Source organism: Oreochromis aureus, linkage group 17 (genome assembly GCF_013358895.1).
Source record: "Oreochromis aureus strain Israel breed Guangdong linkage group 17, ZZ_aureus, whole genome shotgun sequence".
NCBI lineage: Eukaryota > Metazoa > Chordata > Actinopteri > Cichliformes > Cichlidae > Oreochromis > Oreochromis aureus.
This window is the reverse complement of record NC_052958.1, coordinates 10,308,640-10,325,845: the sequence shown is the minus strand read 5'-3', so window position 1 is coordinate 10,325,845 and position 17,206 is coordinate 10,308,640. Positions and strand designations below refer to the sequence as shown.

At 40.4% G+C, this 17,206-nt stretch overlaps 2 protein-coding genes across 4 annotated transcripts in view; one reads left to right on the top strand and one right to left on the bottom strand.

Annotated features, from left to right (window-relative positions):
• The window catches only part of LOC116309875 (protein PHTF2), a 57,059-nt gene that overhangs the window by 8,506 nt on the left and 31,347 nt on the right, over nt 1-17,206 (bottom strand). For 2 of the 3 annotated variants that reach the window (XM_031726600.2, XM_039600978.1), the window contains 12 exons: nt 15,762-15,818; nt 12,037-12,106; nt 11,365-11,523; nt 9,636-9,801; nt 8,161-8,322; nt 6,967-7,195; nt 6,738-6,884; nt 6,484-6,640; nt 1,797-1,864; nt 912-1,040; nt 739-824; nt 78-270 (listed from right to left, as the gene is read on the bottom strand). In XM_031726600.2, the coding sequence (XP_031582460.1) occupies nt 78-270; nt 739-824; nt 912-1,040; nt 1,797-1,864; nt 6,484-6,640; nt 6,738-6,884; nt 6,967-7,195; nt 8,161-8,322; nt 9,636-9,801; nt 11,365-11,523; nt 12,037-12,106; nt 15,762-15,818 (1,623 nt within the window). The remainder of the gene's footprint in view (nt 1-77; nt 271-738; nt 825-911; nt 1,041-1,796; nt 1,865-6,483; nt 6,641-6,737; nt 6,885-6,966; nt 7,196-8,160; nt 8,323-9,635; nt 9,802-11,364; nt 11,524-12,036; nt 12,107-15,761; nt 15,819-17,206) is intronic. The other variant, XM_039600979.1, reaches the window with a different exon arrangement.
• On the top strand, nt 2,744-4,763 carry LOC120433917 (trichohyalin-like). The gene has a single exon (XM_039600980.1). It carries the CDS (start codon nt 3,330-3,332, stop codon nt 4,581-4,583), a length of 1,254 nt encoding a protein of 417 aa, XP_039456914.1. The 5' UTR covers nt 2,744-3,329; the 3' UTR covers nt 4,584-4,763.

The window sequence follows — 17,206 nt, the reverse complement described above, 5'->3', positions numbered from 1 at the left end:
ATCGACGTGATTGTAAGTACAGGGACTGTTTATCCGACTTGCAAATGATCAGCAGACATCAGCTTTCATCTGTGCACCTGTTTGTACGTCCTCTCTGCTACGCTGAGCAGGAAGAAGAAGAGCCAGATAAGGCAAACGCGCACCAGGAAGCTGAGCGTTACCATGGTGATGACCAGGACATCGGAACCAGACCCACACCCCAGCGCCACAGACAGAAGCTCATTGGCTGAGAGAGTGGTCAGCTGATCCGAATCACGGTACTGAACCAGTCTGCATAGGAAAGAAGGATGTAGGTCGGAAAATAAGAATTTAAATGTGTAGATTTATAATTTTACATTTTTAAAAATGATACATGTATCTGAAACAGTTTGGCAAGGGTAACAATATTAAACACACAGGCATTAACATGATTATTCAAACTGTATTTTAACTTCTAAAAACGCAGTTAAAAAACGAAAACTGCTATTATGACGAGTACATATAACAGTTTTACATAATCATGGTTAGAATTACTACCAGTAACAATGTTGCTGTGGAAATCACCACGTAGGTAGGCGAGTTGGCTTTCTTAAATAAAATTATTCACAGATATGTTCTGGATATTTACTTTTGCCCTGGTAAAAACCATTCTTAACATTCATAACAGCTGATCGTCACTATTCAAAAGACTTCATTGGGACCACAATTCAAATACTGACCACACGTGTTGTATGCCGGGGTATGTGTTGTGTGGATTACCTGTAAGCAAAGGGTGTGAGACCAAGTGTTACTGAAACTAGGTTCCCAAAGACCTGGTAACCGATTCCAGGAGTGTAAAGATTCACCTGTGAAAATAGACAAATTATATGAGTACGGTGCCCTCGTTAGTGTTTCAGGCCTCGTTTTTTGCTTGTATGGAAAGTGTCCCTCACTCTGTTCATTATCATGCCGCTGATCTCCAGGACAGACATGTCTGCTTTCTTGCACTCGTTTCCTTCCCACACGATAGCGCTCACCCTTTCCAGGCCGGGGTTGGAGCTGTGCAGCCAGGGAAGGTGACCCTGCAGGGAAACCAAACACCATGAAATACTGACACCTCTCGTCATGGCAACTACTACTACTACTTCAGATCATCCCACCCCATTCCTATTATCCTCCTCTGTATGTCCTCTTTCACTATGTCCACAAAGCATCTGTTTCTCCATCCCTTCTGTGTGACAGCTCCATATTCAACATCCTTTGTCCAATATATCCACTCTCTCTCCTCTTCACATCTCCAAACTGCTCAGCCTGAGCATCCCTCTCATATAATCCTGTATAATCCTACTCAGGTCTCACTACCACCTTGTAAACCTTCCCCTTCACTCTTGCTGCCATCCCTTTTGTCACAAATCACCCCTGACACTCGTCTCCACCCATCGTCTTCTCCTCTTTTGTGCACCAACTCCAGTTGTTTAAATCATCTACCTTCACCTCCTCTACTCTATTTAGTGAACCTACTCTGCTCTATTACTGCTAAAAGTGAAGGTAAAAGTAGGGTGACCAAAATTCCCGTTAAACTTCAAGTCATCCTAGTGACATATAGTTATGTTTCCTCCCATGAATTTGTCATAACTGTTATTCACGTCTTGGCTCACTGTTTTCTTCTAATCGTGATATTGTAATGATAGCTAACAGACAGAGTAGCAAGATTCCTCTAATCCCGTGTGAAATACAATAGAGTATAAATAACCTCCCTCAGTCACTGAAAAAGTTTGGTTACTCAAGTACTTTAATCCACAAATCCTCAAACTCCAAGTGTGAGAGCATTTACAGACCTGATGGAAAGGGTCGTCTCTGTATTCCTTCTTGGCCGGACACACAGGCGTTCCTCCTCCTTCTCCCTCTGTGAGGAAGAGCAGCGATAGTGCCGATTTACATGCAGTCATCGGAATGTATGCCAGGGTTCATACACATTTTTCAGAGTCAAATTCAAGCACTTTTTAAGCACTTTCAAGGTCCATTTTCAAGCTTTTCCAACACATTACCAAACAAAGAAAAAAAAAAAAAAGAATGCATGCTTCACTTTGCATCACCTCAGTATGTACCCATTATGTATGTACCCAGTACCCATGTAAAAATAAAACAAATCATCTCAGGTCGACCTAAATGTCCTTTGTTCCCCTTTTGTTAAAACAGAGAAAAATGCACCACACAAAAATACTGAAAAAGGAAATGGTTGCCTTATATGCATATAGTGTACAAACTCAAAACACACATTTCTGTTAAAAATTAAAATGCCCAAATGTAAACAAATCAACTTGTTAGACATATTCATCTCCACTTGAAAAAAAACAACAACAACCCCACAAAACAAGAAAACTTCACCAAACACCACAATAATACACAGCAAGGCCAAATTAATAAATCCTTTATTTCCTGTGTGACACAAAAATAGGAGACAGATGTTTGTTTTTTTAACTAGTTAAACACCCACACCCAGAAAAATGGGGGCTAAATGGAGGAGATCACGTTTAAACAGTTATAACATAAGGTCAGAAATATAAAGTGCCGACATGAGTAGTGTCAGAGGTAATATCCATATTTTGATATATGATTTAAATGTGAACCAAACCTTTTTTTGAAAGGTGTAATATGCTATAAAATACTTCTAAAAATTAGGTGAAGGAAAGAAAAATGTGATTTTTTTTACATGTTTGAGTCACAGTAACTTTGACATAGTAACATCTGCAGTAATATTCTGATGACATCTCACAAGTGTTAGTCTTGTAACAAAATAAAGCTGTTTACACAGAGTTTGTAATTGGAGAGAAATACTCCATTTATTTTGGTCATTTCATTTTCAAGCAGGAAGCTCACCCTTTTTGTTATACCCTTTAGATGAATAGAGTTTAATTAAATACATACTCTTTAAATAATGTTCCCTTTTATAAAAAGTAGGATAACAAAAAAATAAAACATTTATTATAGCTCTATTACGTAGGAAAAAACCTGTCTTGTTGTCTGTTATATAATATTAGGGATGCTCGTGACAATTAATTTCTTGATCGACTGGACTAACCAACTAGTCTAAACCTCAGAAACACTGAAATTTAAGTTAAGTTTGAAAACTGTTTAAAAAAAAAATACCCCATTCCAAAATGCCTTGTGACAATCTCATTGGCTAACGGAGTGATGATGTCACAAGGCAATCTTAAGAATCTTAAATCCTTTGAAGTTTTTCCATAAATAGGGGTGAGACACAGCAAGTTTTAGTTCGTTTCTTCGCAGCATTTGTGTTTGCAGCCTTCAAGCGTTGACCACAGAAACCTTTGGAAAGCTTTTCAGAGTCATCGTATACGAACTCCAACATGTTTCCAAGAAAACACCAACCAAGTCAAAAAGATTACGCCGCCTCTCCTTCCTGGCGTGGTCGGCCAATTTCCCCAAATGGCGTCTTATCCTTCCAAAAAGCATTACAGGACAGTAGGAAGGAAAACTACCATCTCCAGAGAAAAATTCAACAAATTGAAGAAGAGAAACTTCAACTGGAAGAGAAGTGTAGACTAATGGAAGCACAAAACAAAGTCCTGGAAGAAAGACAACAGCGCCAGCCCGACATAAAACTTATTAATGAGGGCTGGGGAATCAAGTTTGGACAAGCCCGAGAGCAGATTGTGTACCTCATTAAAGAAAATAAGGAAAAGAGCGCGGAACTAAAAGAAATGACCAACCAGTTTCAAGACAGGAAAGCGACGATTGATGAGATACAAAGGGATCTCCAAAACATGGACCAAAGGAATCAGCTGCTCCAAAGACAGTTCGATAAAGCTGTGGAAAAAAATAAAGAAATCCTCCAACAGAAGGAAGAACAGGACAAAAAGCAAAGAGACATGCAGCACGAACTCAAAGGGATGCAGGAAAAATACAGAATGCTCAAAGTAAGCTTGGATGAAACACTGCGCCAAAATAAAGACCTCCTTCAAGAGAAAGAGCAACAGCAAGAAAGACTGAAAGAAGGAAAACATATTGTCCAGGACTTTGAGTCTAAAAATCTAAAACTGCAAGAGTTTTGTAACGAACTAAAGGACAAAACAAGTGAGCTGGAAGGAGAAAATGAAAAACTGGAGAAACGCTGCTCACAGATGCAGAAAAGGATCGATCAAATGGCGAGAAACAACTCCGAGCTCATTAAGGGGATATTGTTGGAATTCAATAACTTGAAGCGGGAAAACACTGAAATGCAGGCACAAAAACAACAACAAGACAAAATACACGAAGACCTGCAGCGCACGCTCCAAGAAATCCAGGGAAGAAATGAGCAGTTACAAGACATGCACAAAGAAGAAGAACAGAGAAATGCAGAAATGCACAAGGACAAGCTAATACAGGAGGCAGCATCCAAACAACTCAAAGACAAGCTGGAAGAAAAACAAGCAAGATTAGAAGAGGTGGAACAAAGATGCGAGAAACTTGAGAAGCAAAACGAAGAAACAATCGATGAGTTAAGAAATCTCATCCTGGAGAAAAAAGCGCTTGTGGAAAAGTCCATGAAAAAGAAGACCAAATGGTTCCGCTTGTTCCGGAGGAGGGACGCAACTGCTTCCTCACCTGTAGCAGCCTGATCTTGCTCCACCTCTGTTCCCCCCCCCCCAACCAGTCCCGGCAGTTGACTGTCCCCTTCTGAGCCTGGTTCTGCCGGAGGTTTCTGCCCGTTAAAAGGCAGTTTTTCCTCCCCACTGTCGCCTAGTGCTTGCTCAGAGGGGATTGTTGGGGTTTTCTCTCTTCTCTTCTGTTTCTTTATTTACTTGTTAACTTTTTGTTGTTACCTCATTTTACCTTGTTTCTTTATTTACTTGTTAACTTTTTGTTGTTACCTCATTTTACCTTGTTGCTTTATTTACTTGTTAACTTTTTGTTGTTACCTCATTTTACCTTGTTTCTTTATTTACTTGTTAACTTTTTGTTGTTACCTCATTTTACCTTGTTTCTTTATTTACTTGTTAACTTTTTGTTGTTACCTCATTTTACCTTGTTTCTTTATTTACTTGTTTAAGTTTTTCTTTATTGACTTGCTTGTTTAACTTTTTTTTTTCAACTTATCTAACAAAATAATAAACCAATTGAATTTATCCTTTGAGTATTTTTCGTCTAATCTTTACAGACTTTTTCCGACACATTTTCAAACATTCAGATCTGTCTTTTATTTTCTTCTTGAAACCTCATAAATGGTGAACTAAAAACCCTGGAACATGGTTTGAAACACTGAAATTGTTTCAGCTGGAACCAGCAAAGTCATACGTGTGCGTGTGTCACAGGTGACACGGTGTCACTAGTTAGCTCATCATGTTTAGGCTCATTCACTATTTAGGCCAAATCTTTAAAACGGTGTCATTTCATACACATTTTCAATTCATTTCAATCGCACAAATGCAGAAATAATTATTTGCAGTATCTTATCTGATTTATAATGAGAATGTCATGCCTGATCATTTGCACCCACACCACCAAAAATGGGGGCCAAAGGGAGGAGATCGCGTTTAATCAGTTACAACAAGAGGTCAGAAATGTAAGTGCTGACATGAGCAGTATCCACAGAAACCTCTGAATCTCAGCTGAATCTCAGCTAAATCTCATAAACCATTTCTACAACCACCAAACACAGCAAAGACACCAAACGGTTAAAAGAGCAGTTACATCACCATGAATCTGTGGAAAGGTAATATCCATATTTTGATTTATGATTTTCTGGAGTTAAATGTGAACCAAAGCATATTTTTAAAGGTGTTATATGCCATAAAATACTTTTAAAAATTAGTCAACATATAACACTTTAAGCATGCACAAGCATCTACCTAAAATCTATTTATTTAATCTATCATGTGTGATATAATTATGTAAAATTATGATGTATTGTTCACCTCCTTTAAATAAACAGGCAGCCTTAAAGTATGAAATATTCATATATTAAAACACTTAAATTTGTCTGTTGTCTCAGTGGCTGATAGTGCCCCACAGGCCTCAGTGTGAGCTTGAAGCCATTATAATGTTTAAGTTGTTAAATGTGTAAGTGTTCACAATAAACAGATTTTGAATGAAAGCCAGGGAACTTCGGTAGCGCAAAAAAGTGGCTGTTCTTTGTGCCTATAAAACAGCAACCTCCAGTTAGTGCACTCATCCCCTAATGCTCGGGGGGAGGGGCGGGGTCACACATTCAAACAGACTGATATGCAGAGGTGCAAGGCAGCCCAGGCGGAGAAATTTTACTTTTACACTTTGTGACACATTTTATGTCTCCATCTGATAAGAAACAATTCAGTCACATAGTTATTTGTGGTGAATGAAATACAGTTTCAAGCACGTTTAAGCACCACATCTGAAATTCAAGCACTTTTCAAACCTTGAAAAGACAATATTAAAATTCAAGCATTTTCAAGGATTTCAAGCACCCGTACGAACCCTGGTATGCGTCTGAGTTTAAATGACTTTAGTACCCAGCAGATAATTTCTACATCTTCCTCTCACCTGTCTCTGACGTGCAGGACGATCGGCACTCAGTGCAGTGCAGGAAGTCCTCCCACATCAGGTCCTCGGTCTCAGACTCGTGTCGAGTACTCTCTGAATCCTGAGTCCTCAGACTTGAACATCTGGAGCTGCAGCTGGTACCAGACTTGGGGACATTCTGACAGAAAGGAGAAAATGACTGTCATTTGTTTAAATTTGTCCAGTATGAATGAATGAATGAGCTTCCTGTGAAGGAGTTATGTGTCCATGCTAACCTCCACAGTGTAGTGTTTCTTATAGTGGTGCGTGTTCTTGCGATTTCGGAGTGCACAGTCACTGTTCATTCTTTCCACTCCCCTGCGGAGGGCGCTGTAGGACGCTTCAGGGTCCTCCTCACTAGAAGCCTCATCCGACGCCGGCTCCTTAAAAACAAAGTGACATGAGAGTCAAATCCATGACAATATTAGGGTTAAAATATTGAAGTAATGAGCACTGATAGGTTACCTTATTACCGCCGGCCAGCAGCAGTCCAGTGTTGCGGGCAGCGTGACCGTGTGCAGGCTGCGTGTGCGGGTTCCAGCACACCTCATCAGCCCTATTTAACAAATCGCATCGCTGCTCGTGGAGCTGGAGCCCCTCTTCGCTACTGCGATTGGTCACGCGGCCGTCTAGCGACACGTAGCCATTGTCCGTTTCTGTGGATTTATCGATGGAAAGCTTGGACTTCTTGGACCTTTGGTAGGAAGCGAAGGAGAGGAAGAACAGAAAGAAAGCCAGACCGGAGGTCGATCGGGGAGTGCAGGAAGAGACATATTTAGATAAGCAAAGTGGCAGGGCTATTTTAAACTAGTAAATAATTAGAGTTAAAAAATTAGACATGCAATAACAAACTCACAACAGGATGCATTCAACACAGCAATGTGGAACATTCACACAAAATAAACGCTTGTAATGGCAGCTAAGTCAACATCGAGTAAGACACCTGCATTTTAAAATACAGTGTTTTATCTGTATTAAATTATAGTACAGTTGGTGATACTGCTTTCTGATACTTATTACAAGAGATTTTTTAAAACTATTTTTGGAATAAAAGAGCGTGAATCAGATAGAAGAAAGTGTTTTGGAGCTAAAGTGAGTGTGGCAGATAATCAGTGGATAGATTTCTCAAATAAAGAGCTACTTGGATCTCAAAAAAAGGTTCCACACTGTTGCAGTCTGCTGAAAGCTTGATCAAGTAGAAGCATGGGGGTTAGGGCTTTACTCACCAAAGACATGCACCCCCCCTGCCCCAATGCTTCTTTTAAACATAGCTTTATCAGCAAGTTACTGGCATAAAATTTAGCTGCAAAATCCACCTGCACCTCATTAATGAGGGAAAGATTTGGCACTACAGGAAGCAGAATTTACACAGGCGTTAACCTGCAGAACTGACTTTACATTTCAGCACTAAGCTTGGCTGTTTAGTTGACCAATGAGGGGGACGGTGTTCTCCATCCCTTCCTAAATAAATGTTAGGTTATGATGTTGCAGCTAAAGAAGCCCAGGTTAGGCTCTGAGGCAAGGCTGGGTTTTTGTTTTCAAAAAACCCAACGTTTGAAATTCAGAGATCTCTTTGCAAATTAATGGATTCAAACTGCAGCCCAGCCCTGCCTATGTTCATCATCTCATTGTAGGAAGATGGAAAATGAAAATACACACCCAGCTTTACAGATATCATGCCAGAAATCTTGGAAGAAAGCACCCAGGCTGTATGTGGTGCTGGCTGAGTGGGAGTGTGGCGCCCCCTCCTGTGTGTTATCGGTAGTGCTAGACCCGTCGCCTTCCCTATGCACCTCCATCTGAGATGCCTTCCTCAACTTCCTTCGGTTTGGAAAAAAGTGGAGAGACACTTAGAGCGGACCCGGAGACTCCTGACACCACAGCCGTGTGTCCACCGGGAGTCTGGCTGCACCTTCATCGTAACACTGATAATACGGTTCAACCAACACAGGAAGCTAAACTCAAAAAAGGTGCTGTGACTCAGCTGGCACCCGCTGGACACACAGGCTGAAACAGATCAAAGGCAAATTCTCCCAAAATCATCTTCTAGGCTGTTACTCTGCAAAAGTAGATTCATGATATATTACAAACTAAAATTTAAATATGATAGCATCAAAACAAAAAGATGATAAAATAAGGATTAGGATGCTTCCTATTTCACGGGTGTTCTTTGGGTTGTGAATGTGACAAATTGTGAAATTCTGTGTTTACTTATGCAGGACATTAACATAAAAAATGATTATCAAGAAATTTGATTATCAGTATTTTAAAATAGGACACACAGGAGAGGTGCAGGACAGAGCTTCTTCTCAAAATTTAAAAGCAAAGAGTTCATTATGATGATCACTGGTTTAAAAAAAAAAAAAGAAAGAAGTTAATTTAAATATTTTGCTGCTGTCAAGTGATATGACGACATGTCTCCATAGGGAGAATAAGGAAAAGAGCGAAAGGTCACACAAACAAACTCCTCTTTGATCAAATGTGATTGCACTCCTTGTGATTTTCAGACTTAACCTTAAGGTGACAGAGAACAAAGATTGATTCAGTATTGAGGCACACTATTTTTTGTATCCCCAGAAAACCTTTCCAAAACAGTGGCATGGTCCAATTTTCTTCCCAGGAGTCTGAAAATTGTCTTTATGTTACTGTGAGCCAGAAAAGCAGCCACACACCAAAAAGCTTTGAACCAAAAAAAAACACAAAGGGAAACTCACAGACTGCAAATCTAAACACTACAAAACACAGCAGCAATAAGCAAACTACTCTACTTTCTCACACGCACACACACAGCTCATTTAATCTTTAAGCAGTGACAGCACATTCAACCAGGGTGTGTTTTAGTAGAGATTTGACTGTTTTATACTTGACATTAACTGAGGTCAGATACACCCCAGCAACAAAAGAAGTTTTCATTCATTTTTTTTTCTTTCCTTCACTCTTTTGATATCTCGTGGTTTGTATATCAACTAAATACTGCCTTTGTTATTTCACATCTTCCTCTTTATCTCTTCCTGATTCTCTCTTTTGTCCCTGAAGGGCTTTATCTCATATGATGGCTTCACCTCCTCCCCATCCAGTCTTCCCAAAAGCTTTCACTCAGCAATACAACTTCTCAGCCCTCCTCCCTTCCTTACCTGCGTCTCTTCCCCCCACTGCTGGAGGCAGGTTTCGGGGTCCTGGTGGAGACGATCTGACAGTGGACGGTGCCCAGCAGCAACATGAGCAAGACGGCTCCAAACACCTCGGTGGCCGGTATCCCATGAGGCTGCGGGATGGTTACATACAGGACTGCTGCAGCGACTGTGAGAAATATGAACAAACAGGATTCATCAGAGCAGAAACAGACATTAAATTAAAGTAACAGTAGCAGCTTGAAGACAAAACTGCAGGTCTACACATTACATACAGCTTTTTTTAATCTATAAGTTCAACAAATGAGTAGAAAAACAGTCTGAATGTGACTCAAGTGAGCAAAAGCTCCTCTAATGTTAATATTTTGCAAGAGAAAAACACACCAAGAGAGATGAAAAACAACAGTCTGTTTTCTTCAGGGCAGAAAAGGTCAACGTGATGTAGGTGGTGGAAAAATACCGTTCAGTGCTCGTGAAAGTGTTTGTGCAGAGAGCGAGTGAGCGTGTGCATCTGCGGGTGTAACCTAGAGGTGCTTCTTATAGAAGTCTGTGCATTTTAGGAAAAACATTATTTTAGAAGCGCTTTGGCAGCTGTTCAAGCAGTTTGTGAACCTGGTTTTAAACTGAAGATTAAAGAAGAGGAATAAATTACCCTTATTGTCAGCTCCATGGTTTTATTCTGGGACTCTGCTGGAGTACCTTTGCATGATTCACAGTTCAGAACAGTTGTGTCTTATAAGAGGCCTCAGTTCACCCTCCAAAACAAACTATTTTAGCTCCTCACACTTTAAAACCACTTTCTTCTGATTGGCAGCCCTTCACAGGTTTTCAATAACAGAGAGCTGGGGCTTCTCTGTTCATGGCGAGAAATGTGTGTGCCTATTCTCCTAAACCACAGGTGTCACCACTCAGACAATACCCCTCACGTAAGTGCTGATATAGGAAGAGAAGAAGTCAAAACTAGAGGGAAAGACTTTGAAAACATGAACAACATGAAACAACTTGTGGAAAAACGCTCTGCCAACTATTGCAACTTCTCCCTCTCTATATCTGCATATCTCTGAGCCTCTGTCCCAGAATCTCTTTAAAATGGCAGTGAAATCCAATACATGCGTGGCTTCAACCCAGCTGCGACTTCAATGTTGCAACACGGCAGATCAGGAGCCGCAGAACCGACCAAAGCGCAACAATCTGCTAGACCAAAGTAATCATGAGGTTTTTGTGCAGCACCCTCTTTGTGACTGACAGCTGTCAACCACTTGTAAACCAATTGGATAATACACATTTTCTCTAGTAACAGCAGGTTGCCAGGGAGTCGTCTAAGTCTGTGCGACTGATACATAAGATGACCATATAAGGGGACTTTTCCTCTGATGTTGTGCATATCCAAGAATAAAAATCAGGATTACTGTACATACACTAACCCCATTCTTTGAAAGTTTGGTCACGTTTAATATGATCAAATCTAAATCTAAAGAGCAAATATATGTCAGGAGATAAAGGAAAAAGCAATAGGTCACTCACTCAACAAATATTTCGTGAGCAGATTTTAATCAGGATTTATTTATTTATTTGTACACCCACAACAGATGCTGAGAGTGTTCACCCTGACATCTTACTAAACAAACAACTCATCCCACAGTTTACTTGGGAGTTGCATCTCCACTCCACTGAGAGCAACAAGATTGTGGGTTGTGAGAAAAGAAAAGAAGAAACGCACTCTCATACCAACCTTGCAGCAGATAGAGTGCCAGCAGTAAGAGGAAAATAGCCCTGGAGGTGACCTGGATCCACCATCTGTAAAAAAACGGGAAGAAGACGACTCGAACGATGCCCTTCCGGGTCAGTGACGTCCATGGACTCTCAGGTTTGGCCTTGGCAAACGCAGACCCTGAGGATAAAAAAACAAGCACAAACACACACACACATACACACACGCACACTTTAAGTTTAATGAGAGCTAATTAAAGCAAATGACTCTGCTGTGAGCAGAAAAGCACATCAGTTAATACATCCAGGAGTCACATTAGAGCTCAGCTAATCTTTTAATCTTCGCTTCTTCCTTTTTAGGCTCCCTCTCCCTCCTCATCTGTCTTTTTTATCTCACTAGATCCCCCCCGCCTCACCCGTTTATCTTCTCCCTGCCTGGGTTTCTGTCTTGATTATGTCCCTAACCAAGGGGGATTAAACTGACTCTTCTGATGAATAATTGAAAATGTGATGAATATGAGACGGATGGATCGAGGCAGAAAGAAAGAGCGGGGATTAACAGCAACGGGAGGTTGGCACGGCCATGCAGCCCATCTCATGTTCACATGTGTGTCTTTTATGCCCATGTGGAAATGTTGCAGTGGGTCTATCGATTTTTCCTTAAGCAGAAAGCCCACGTTTTTTACCCCCTCACCTCTAACCAAGTCCACATCGATGAGATCTGGTTTAACGTGTCCCGTCTTCTTTGGCTTGTTCCTCAAGCCCTGCAGGGGGAGACAGAGACGCAGAGTGAGCGCCACACAAAGACTCAAAGAGACATCATTAATATGCAAATACTCACACAGAGATACACGCTGCTCGTGCACTTTATGCCTTCATAAACACACGTGTGGTCAGTGTTTGACGAGGCACACCGTGCACTCACACAGCTACGGCTTCTACTCTAAGAGTTTACGCATCTACACACATCAAGCAGATTTACATTTATATGAATCAGTTCATTCTGGGAAAACTGCGTCTACACTTTAATGTTTATTTTGATTCTTGTGCTGTGGTGAAGCGTTTTTTGATGAATATACCCTCTTAGACAAACTGTGTAATAGCTCTTACTCATTTTGACTGCTGTAGTTAAATACGGTGCTTTGTTCAGTTTATGACCCTGGGAATAACGCTCCCCTGTGGCATGCCAACTTCCTGTGCCAGCCTGTCACGTCCTCCTATGATGCATACACTCCATTTTTGTGTGTGTGTGTGTCTGTGTTTGTGTGTTATCTGTTAGCTCAGATAACAAACTGTACCGAAACATTATGAGCGACTATAAATTATAAAATTCACATGAATCTCTTGTATGACCTTTCTGTCACGGAGGCAGCAAATTAACACAGCTCAAAGCTCCCTGTGTGTGTGTGTGTGTGTGTGTGTGTGTGTGAGAGAGAGAAAGAAAGAGATTAAGTACAATGCCTGAATTAGTGTGTAAGCAGCCTGACAATAGTTTGGATTAAATTATTATGTTCTATAAACACAGCCGAGGTCACAGTGCTGTGTATACATGTGTGCACCTCTGTGTTTTTTGTTGGCTCACCGTTGGGCTCCTTATGGCTTTACTTCAGCAGTTCTGACTAATTTCATGGAAAGCCACTCATCTCACAGGACCAATTAATGCATTTCTTTCATGGTCTTTAGGAAAGTTGAGGCTTGTATTTTTTTTGCAAACTTTTATGAAATATCCTCAGGCCTGTCTGAGGTGGCACTGAGGCTCCGATTTCCTAGGAAGAACCAGCCTGTTCAGAGGAAAGGTGTCTGGCAACATGTTTGGAGACAGGCTCTTCATCTCTTGAATACTCTTGCACATTTCCACTTAACTGTAGTGAGTCTCTAGATTACTGTATCATTTTCCATCTGTCCTGGCAAGCACTCGTCTGTTTGGTTTTTCAGGGCTAGATTGTGCACATCGCAAAATCTCTGGAAACATTTTAGGAAGACGGCCACAGAAGCTCCGATTACTCTACATCATAATTACTGCTGAAACATTAAACCTATTTTTAGTCAGTCACCAGATTCCTGCATCTTTTTCCACTTTTGTGGAGTCTCAGTTTTCTGGCAGTTTCTTTCCAAACGTAGCCATGATCCAGACATGCTGCTAGAAAAAGCCCATAAGTTTAAAAATAAGGGAGGTCTGGTGTTCATTGGTCTTTATATAACCATGTTCATGCAGTTCGGAAATCACAGGTCATCACTTTGCCTTCATATTGAATATATTCCTCGTCTATACTTGCAGCTGGATCCAAGTTTGGGCTTTCTGAGAGTACAATTTTTAGTCTTGTATCACCTGAAACCTGGTTTTCTATCAACACTAGTACTGTCCTTAAGTCTTAAGTAAGTCCATTCAAATTCTGCACATTTCAATGTGAGACATATCCAAGAGTACTGTGAAATACCACATAAAGCGGTGCACCTGAATCTGCTCAGCTCATGCTAATATTTACATAGCAGCCAATCAAGTTCTGTTATCAGTGAATGGTCTGATATGGAGCCTCGGTGAAGGCTCTTATCTTTAAATAGCACAATTTACAAGCTAATATAGTGTGTGTGTGCGCGTGCGCGTGTGTGTAAGAGAGTAAAGTAGATGCAGATAGTCTGGCTGTGTCTGAGCGGCTAAAAGAAGTTGATCAATCATTTGCTCTTGGCAGCAGATTTACTGCAGCAGTAAAGTCCTTCACGAGCATCTCGCCTGGCCTCAGCTCACTTTTTTCCATGCTGTGAAAAGCCTTTCATCTTCACGAGCTAAACGTTGCTTCTGTGACTGACTGAAATATATACAAAACATGAAAGTTTATTTAAATCTAACATTTAAAAACACTCTGCATTCACTATTCACCACTTGTCTCACCCGCTTTTCATCTGTTTTTTTTGTTGCTTGGCTGATGCTTGGCTGTATTTCAAGTCGTTTTTAGCCCTCAAACAGTATATTGCAGTTTCCTGACTGCACCACCAGGGGGCAGCTTGGGTTCTTCTCCAGACATTTCTACTGTTAACCAAACCTAGCGTGAGTTTGTTAAGTTTAATAACCAACCCCAACTGAGAAGTAAAGTCTGTCTAATCCTGTTTGGGTTTTTTTAATAAGAGTTAAAAAAAACAAACTATTTCAGCTCCTGTATCTGATGTTTTATTGTGTATGAACAGATGGTGCTCATGAGCGACAACGGCATTTATTTGTTTGTGTTGTAACAAAAAGGCTTAACACCAATTAAATAAAAGGGCATTGGTCTTTAAATCGTTAAGTAATCCAAAAATACACTTTCTTTCCAGTTTGTAAATAAACTGCAGTTATGATCCGGGTTGTGATAAGAATAAAAGAGCAGTTCTCTTCTCTAGTGAGATAAGCTGTCGTCTTCTGCTAAAAATAGAATGAAGAGACCCGTCATAGTTTCTCTAGATTTATGATGCCGATTGGTTGAGTTTATATGAGCCAATAAATGGTATAATTAACACTTTACAGGAGGTAAAGCATCTTGTGTCAGTACCACACTAAGATGCACTCTGTACTTCCTGCTGCAGCTGCAGACTCTGGGAAACCATTGCTTAACAGACATAAACCAAGGTCAGTGGTGTGTGTGCGTGTGCGTGTCTGGACTGAGCTGATTAAAAAGACTGTTTCTCTAAGAAGTACTATATGAGGGATGGAGGGTGATAGAAGCACAGATCTGTCAGATAGCAAAAATCTCATCTTAGGCCGATTCAATGCATATAAAATTTTAATAACTCCTTCAATAAAAAATAAAACTACAGGAACTTTTCAGATTTAAAAAAGGTCAAGAGTTCAGAGGTTGAACTTCCTACGCTGGTATAGTAATTTCTGCACTAAGATGTCATCATTTGGTTGTTACGGTAACTGAGGTCACATGTGCACATTTCTACTGTGAACTAGATGTTGGGGATGCACGTTGTTAGGTCTGTGATGAGAGAAACACAGCACTGACTGGTCACAGGAATGCAGCTGTGACCCTGAAAACTACGTGATAACAAACCAATAACCAATAAGAGTCTACTTTGTCTACAGCGTACGATGAGCAGACATGCACTGCGGGACAACAGGAGGAACATCCTCCCTGCTGTGTACTCACCAGAGAAATAAACTGAAGAGAGGAAGAGAAAAAGATGACAGGAGAAGGAGGATGGAGGTGAAGTGAGGATAAATGGGCAGATGACACACAGCCAGGAGAGCAGAAAGGAAAGAGTTAAAAGAAAACATAGGAAAAGAAGTGACGGCAGAATAAAAACTGAATAAAAAGGAAGCGATAACGCAAAAGGAACCACAAGACATGAAGGATGAACAGAAGGAGAAACAAACAGGAAAATGAAAATGGCAAAAAAGCAAAAAAACCCAAAACAAAACATGAAAGTGTGGAGGATACAGACCTTTATTTCTCTCTGCTCCACTGATTTCTCCCATATCTGTTGGTCATAGGCGCCAATCTGGAAAAATAAAAAAAATAAAAAACAAGGTATTAATTACGAAATCCGGTGAAGAAACCAGCAGTAAACAAATACCTAGTACAAGCTTTAATCTTACAAGATGCTCTGCACACTTTACAGAAAAAAGTAGTAATGATTGAAAACCACAACAGGTTTCTTTTACACACAACAAAGTTTCTGTTCTGATAAAGACTGCAGAGCAAATAAAGGTTAGTGGTCAGACCATCTTCCTCTGAACAATCAAACTTGTGAATAAAGCTTGATCTACTTTCATTCTCTGCATGAAATCCGCCCTTCATCTGCTAGCTGCATCATCCCCGTTACCTAAAGCCTGATTATATCCCATAACAACAGGAGTCTGCAGAGACACACGATTATGGTTGGAGCTTTGTTTTGTTTTGTGTGGGAGTTCAAGATTTCAGGCTCTTGCTTCACAACTGGAACTGTCACAGTCTCATAAAACTAGCTGGAATTTATTGAAAATACAACAGATATGGATGGATCTGAAAGCGAGCCATTAAAACACACAGTAAATCAGCCCCATAAGGAGAAATCCACTCCAGGAAGACGGGATTGTAAAGATGTCTGAACCTGGTGAATCGATGTTTTCTCCTCTAATTCTTTAAGAACTCGCGATTTAACCCTTTTTCCACCTTCACACACACAATTTAGGAAAATTCTAAATGATTTTGGTTTTCAGCTGGTTGTATTCTAGTTATACTCCGATATAAAAGCAAGGTTGCCGAGCGCCTATGTCATTTTGTGGTTAAATATCCATCTTTCACAAATAGTAACTATGTCACTCAGTTGTTAATGTGAATTTCTGTTTAATATGGATTTCTGGGCGTGTAGAGAAGAATAGATTTGCCATTTATAGCAGTTTATCACAGTTAATATCTGCAGTATAACAAACGTTTCCTTGGTATCTGAATGCACTGAAGTCACGTTCAAGACACCAACTGACTGAGTGGTCACAGAACTAGTCTCCATCTTTATAGCAACCACTTCAGTTTTCTTGGTATTGCTGTAGCATAGAGTCCCAAACACAGGAGCAGTTCAGCCATTATATTGGAGGATGAATTGTTGCGCTCTGAGCCATCTACTTTAATAAAGTGCTGCTGTGTCCTGACTCTCAGTCTTCAGACTTTTTGGATGTTTTAATGACAGAACTACAGCAGGTTAACAGGGATGTAAACACTTCATGCACTGAAATGTACAGATCACATAAAACCAGCAAAAAATACACATTACACCTACAGTACGTCCTGTATGTTCTTTTCCTTGATTACCTCTTAACTGGAGTACAGCTAACAAAAAACCCCGATAGGATAATATGCACCAGCAGCTAGTATTTACCAATATCACACACAGGAGGAAGGGCAGGCCGA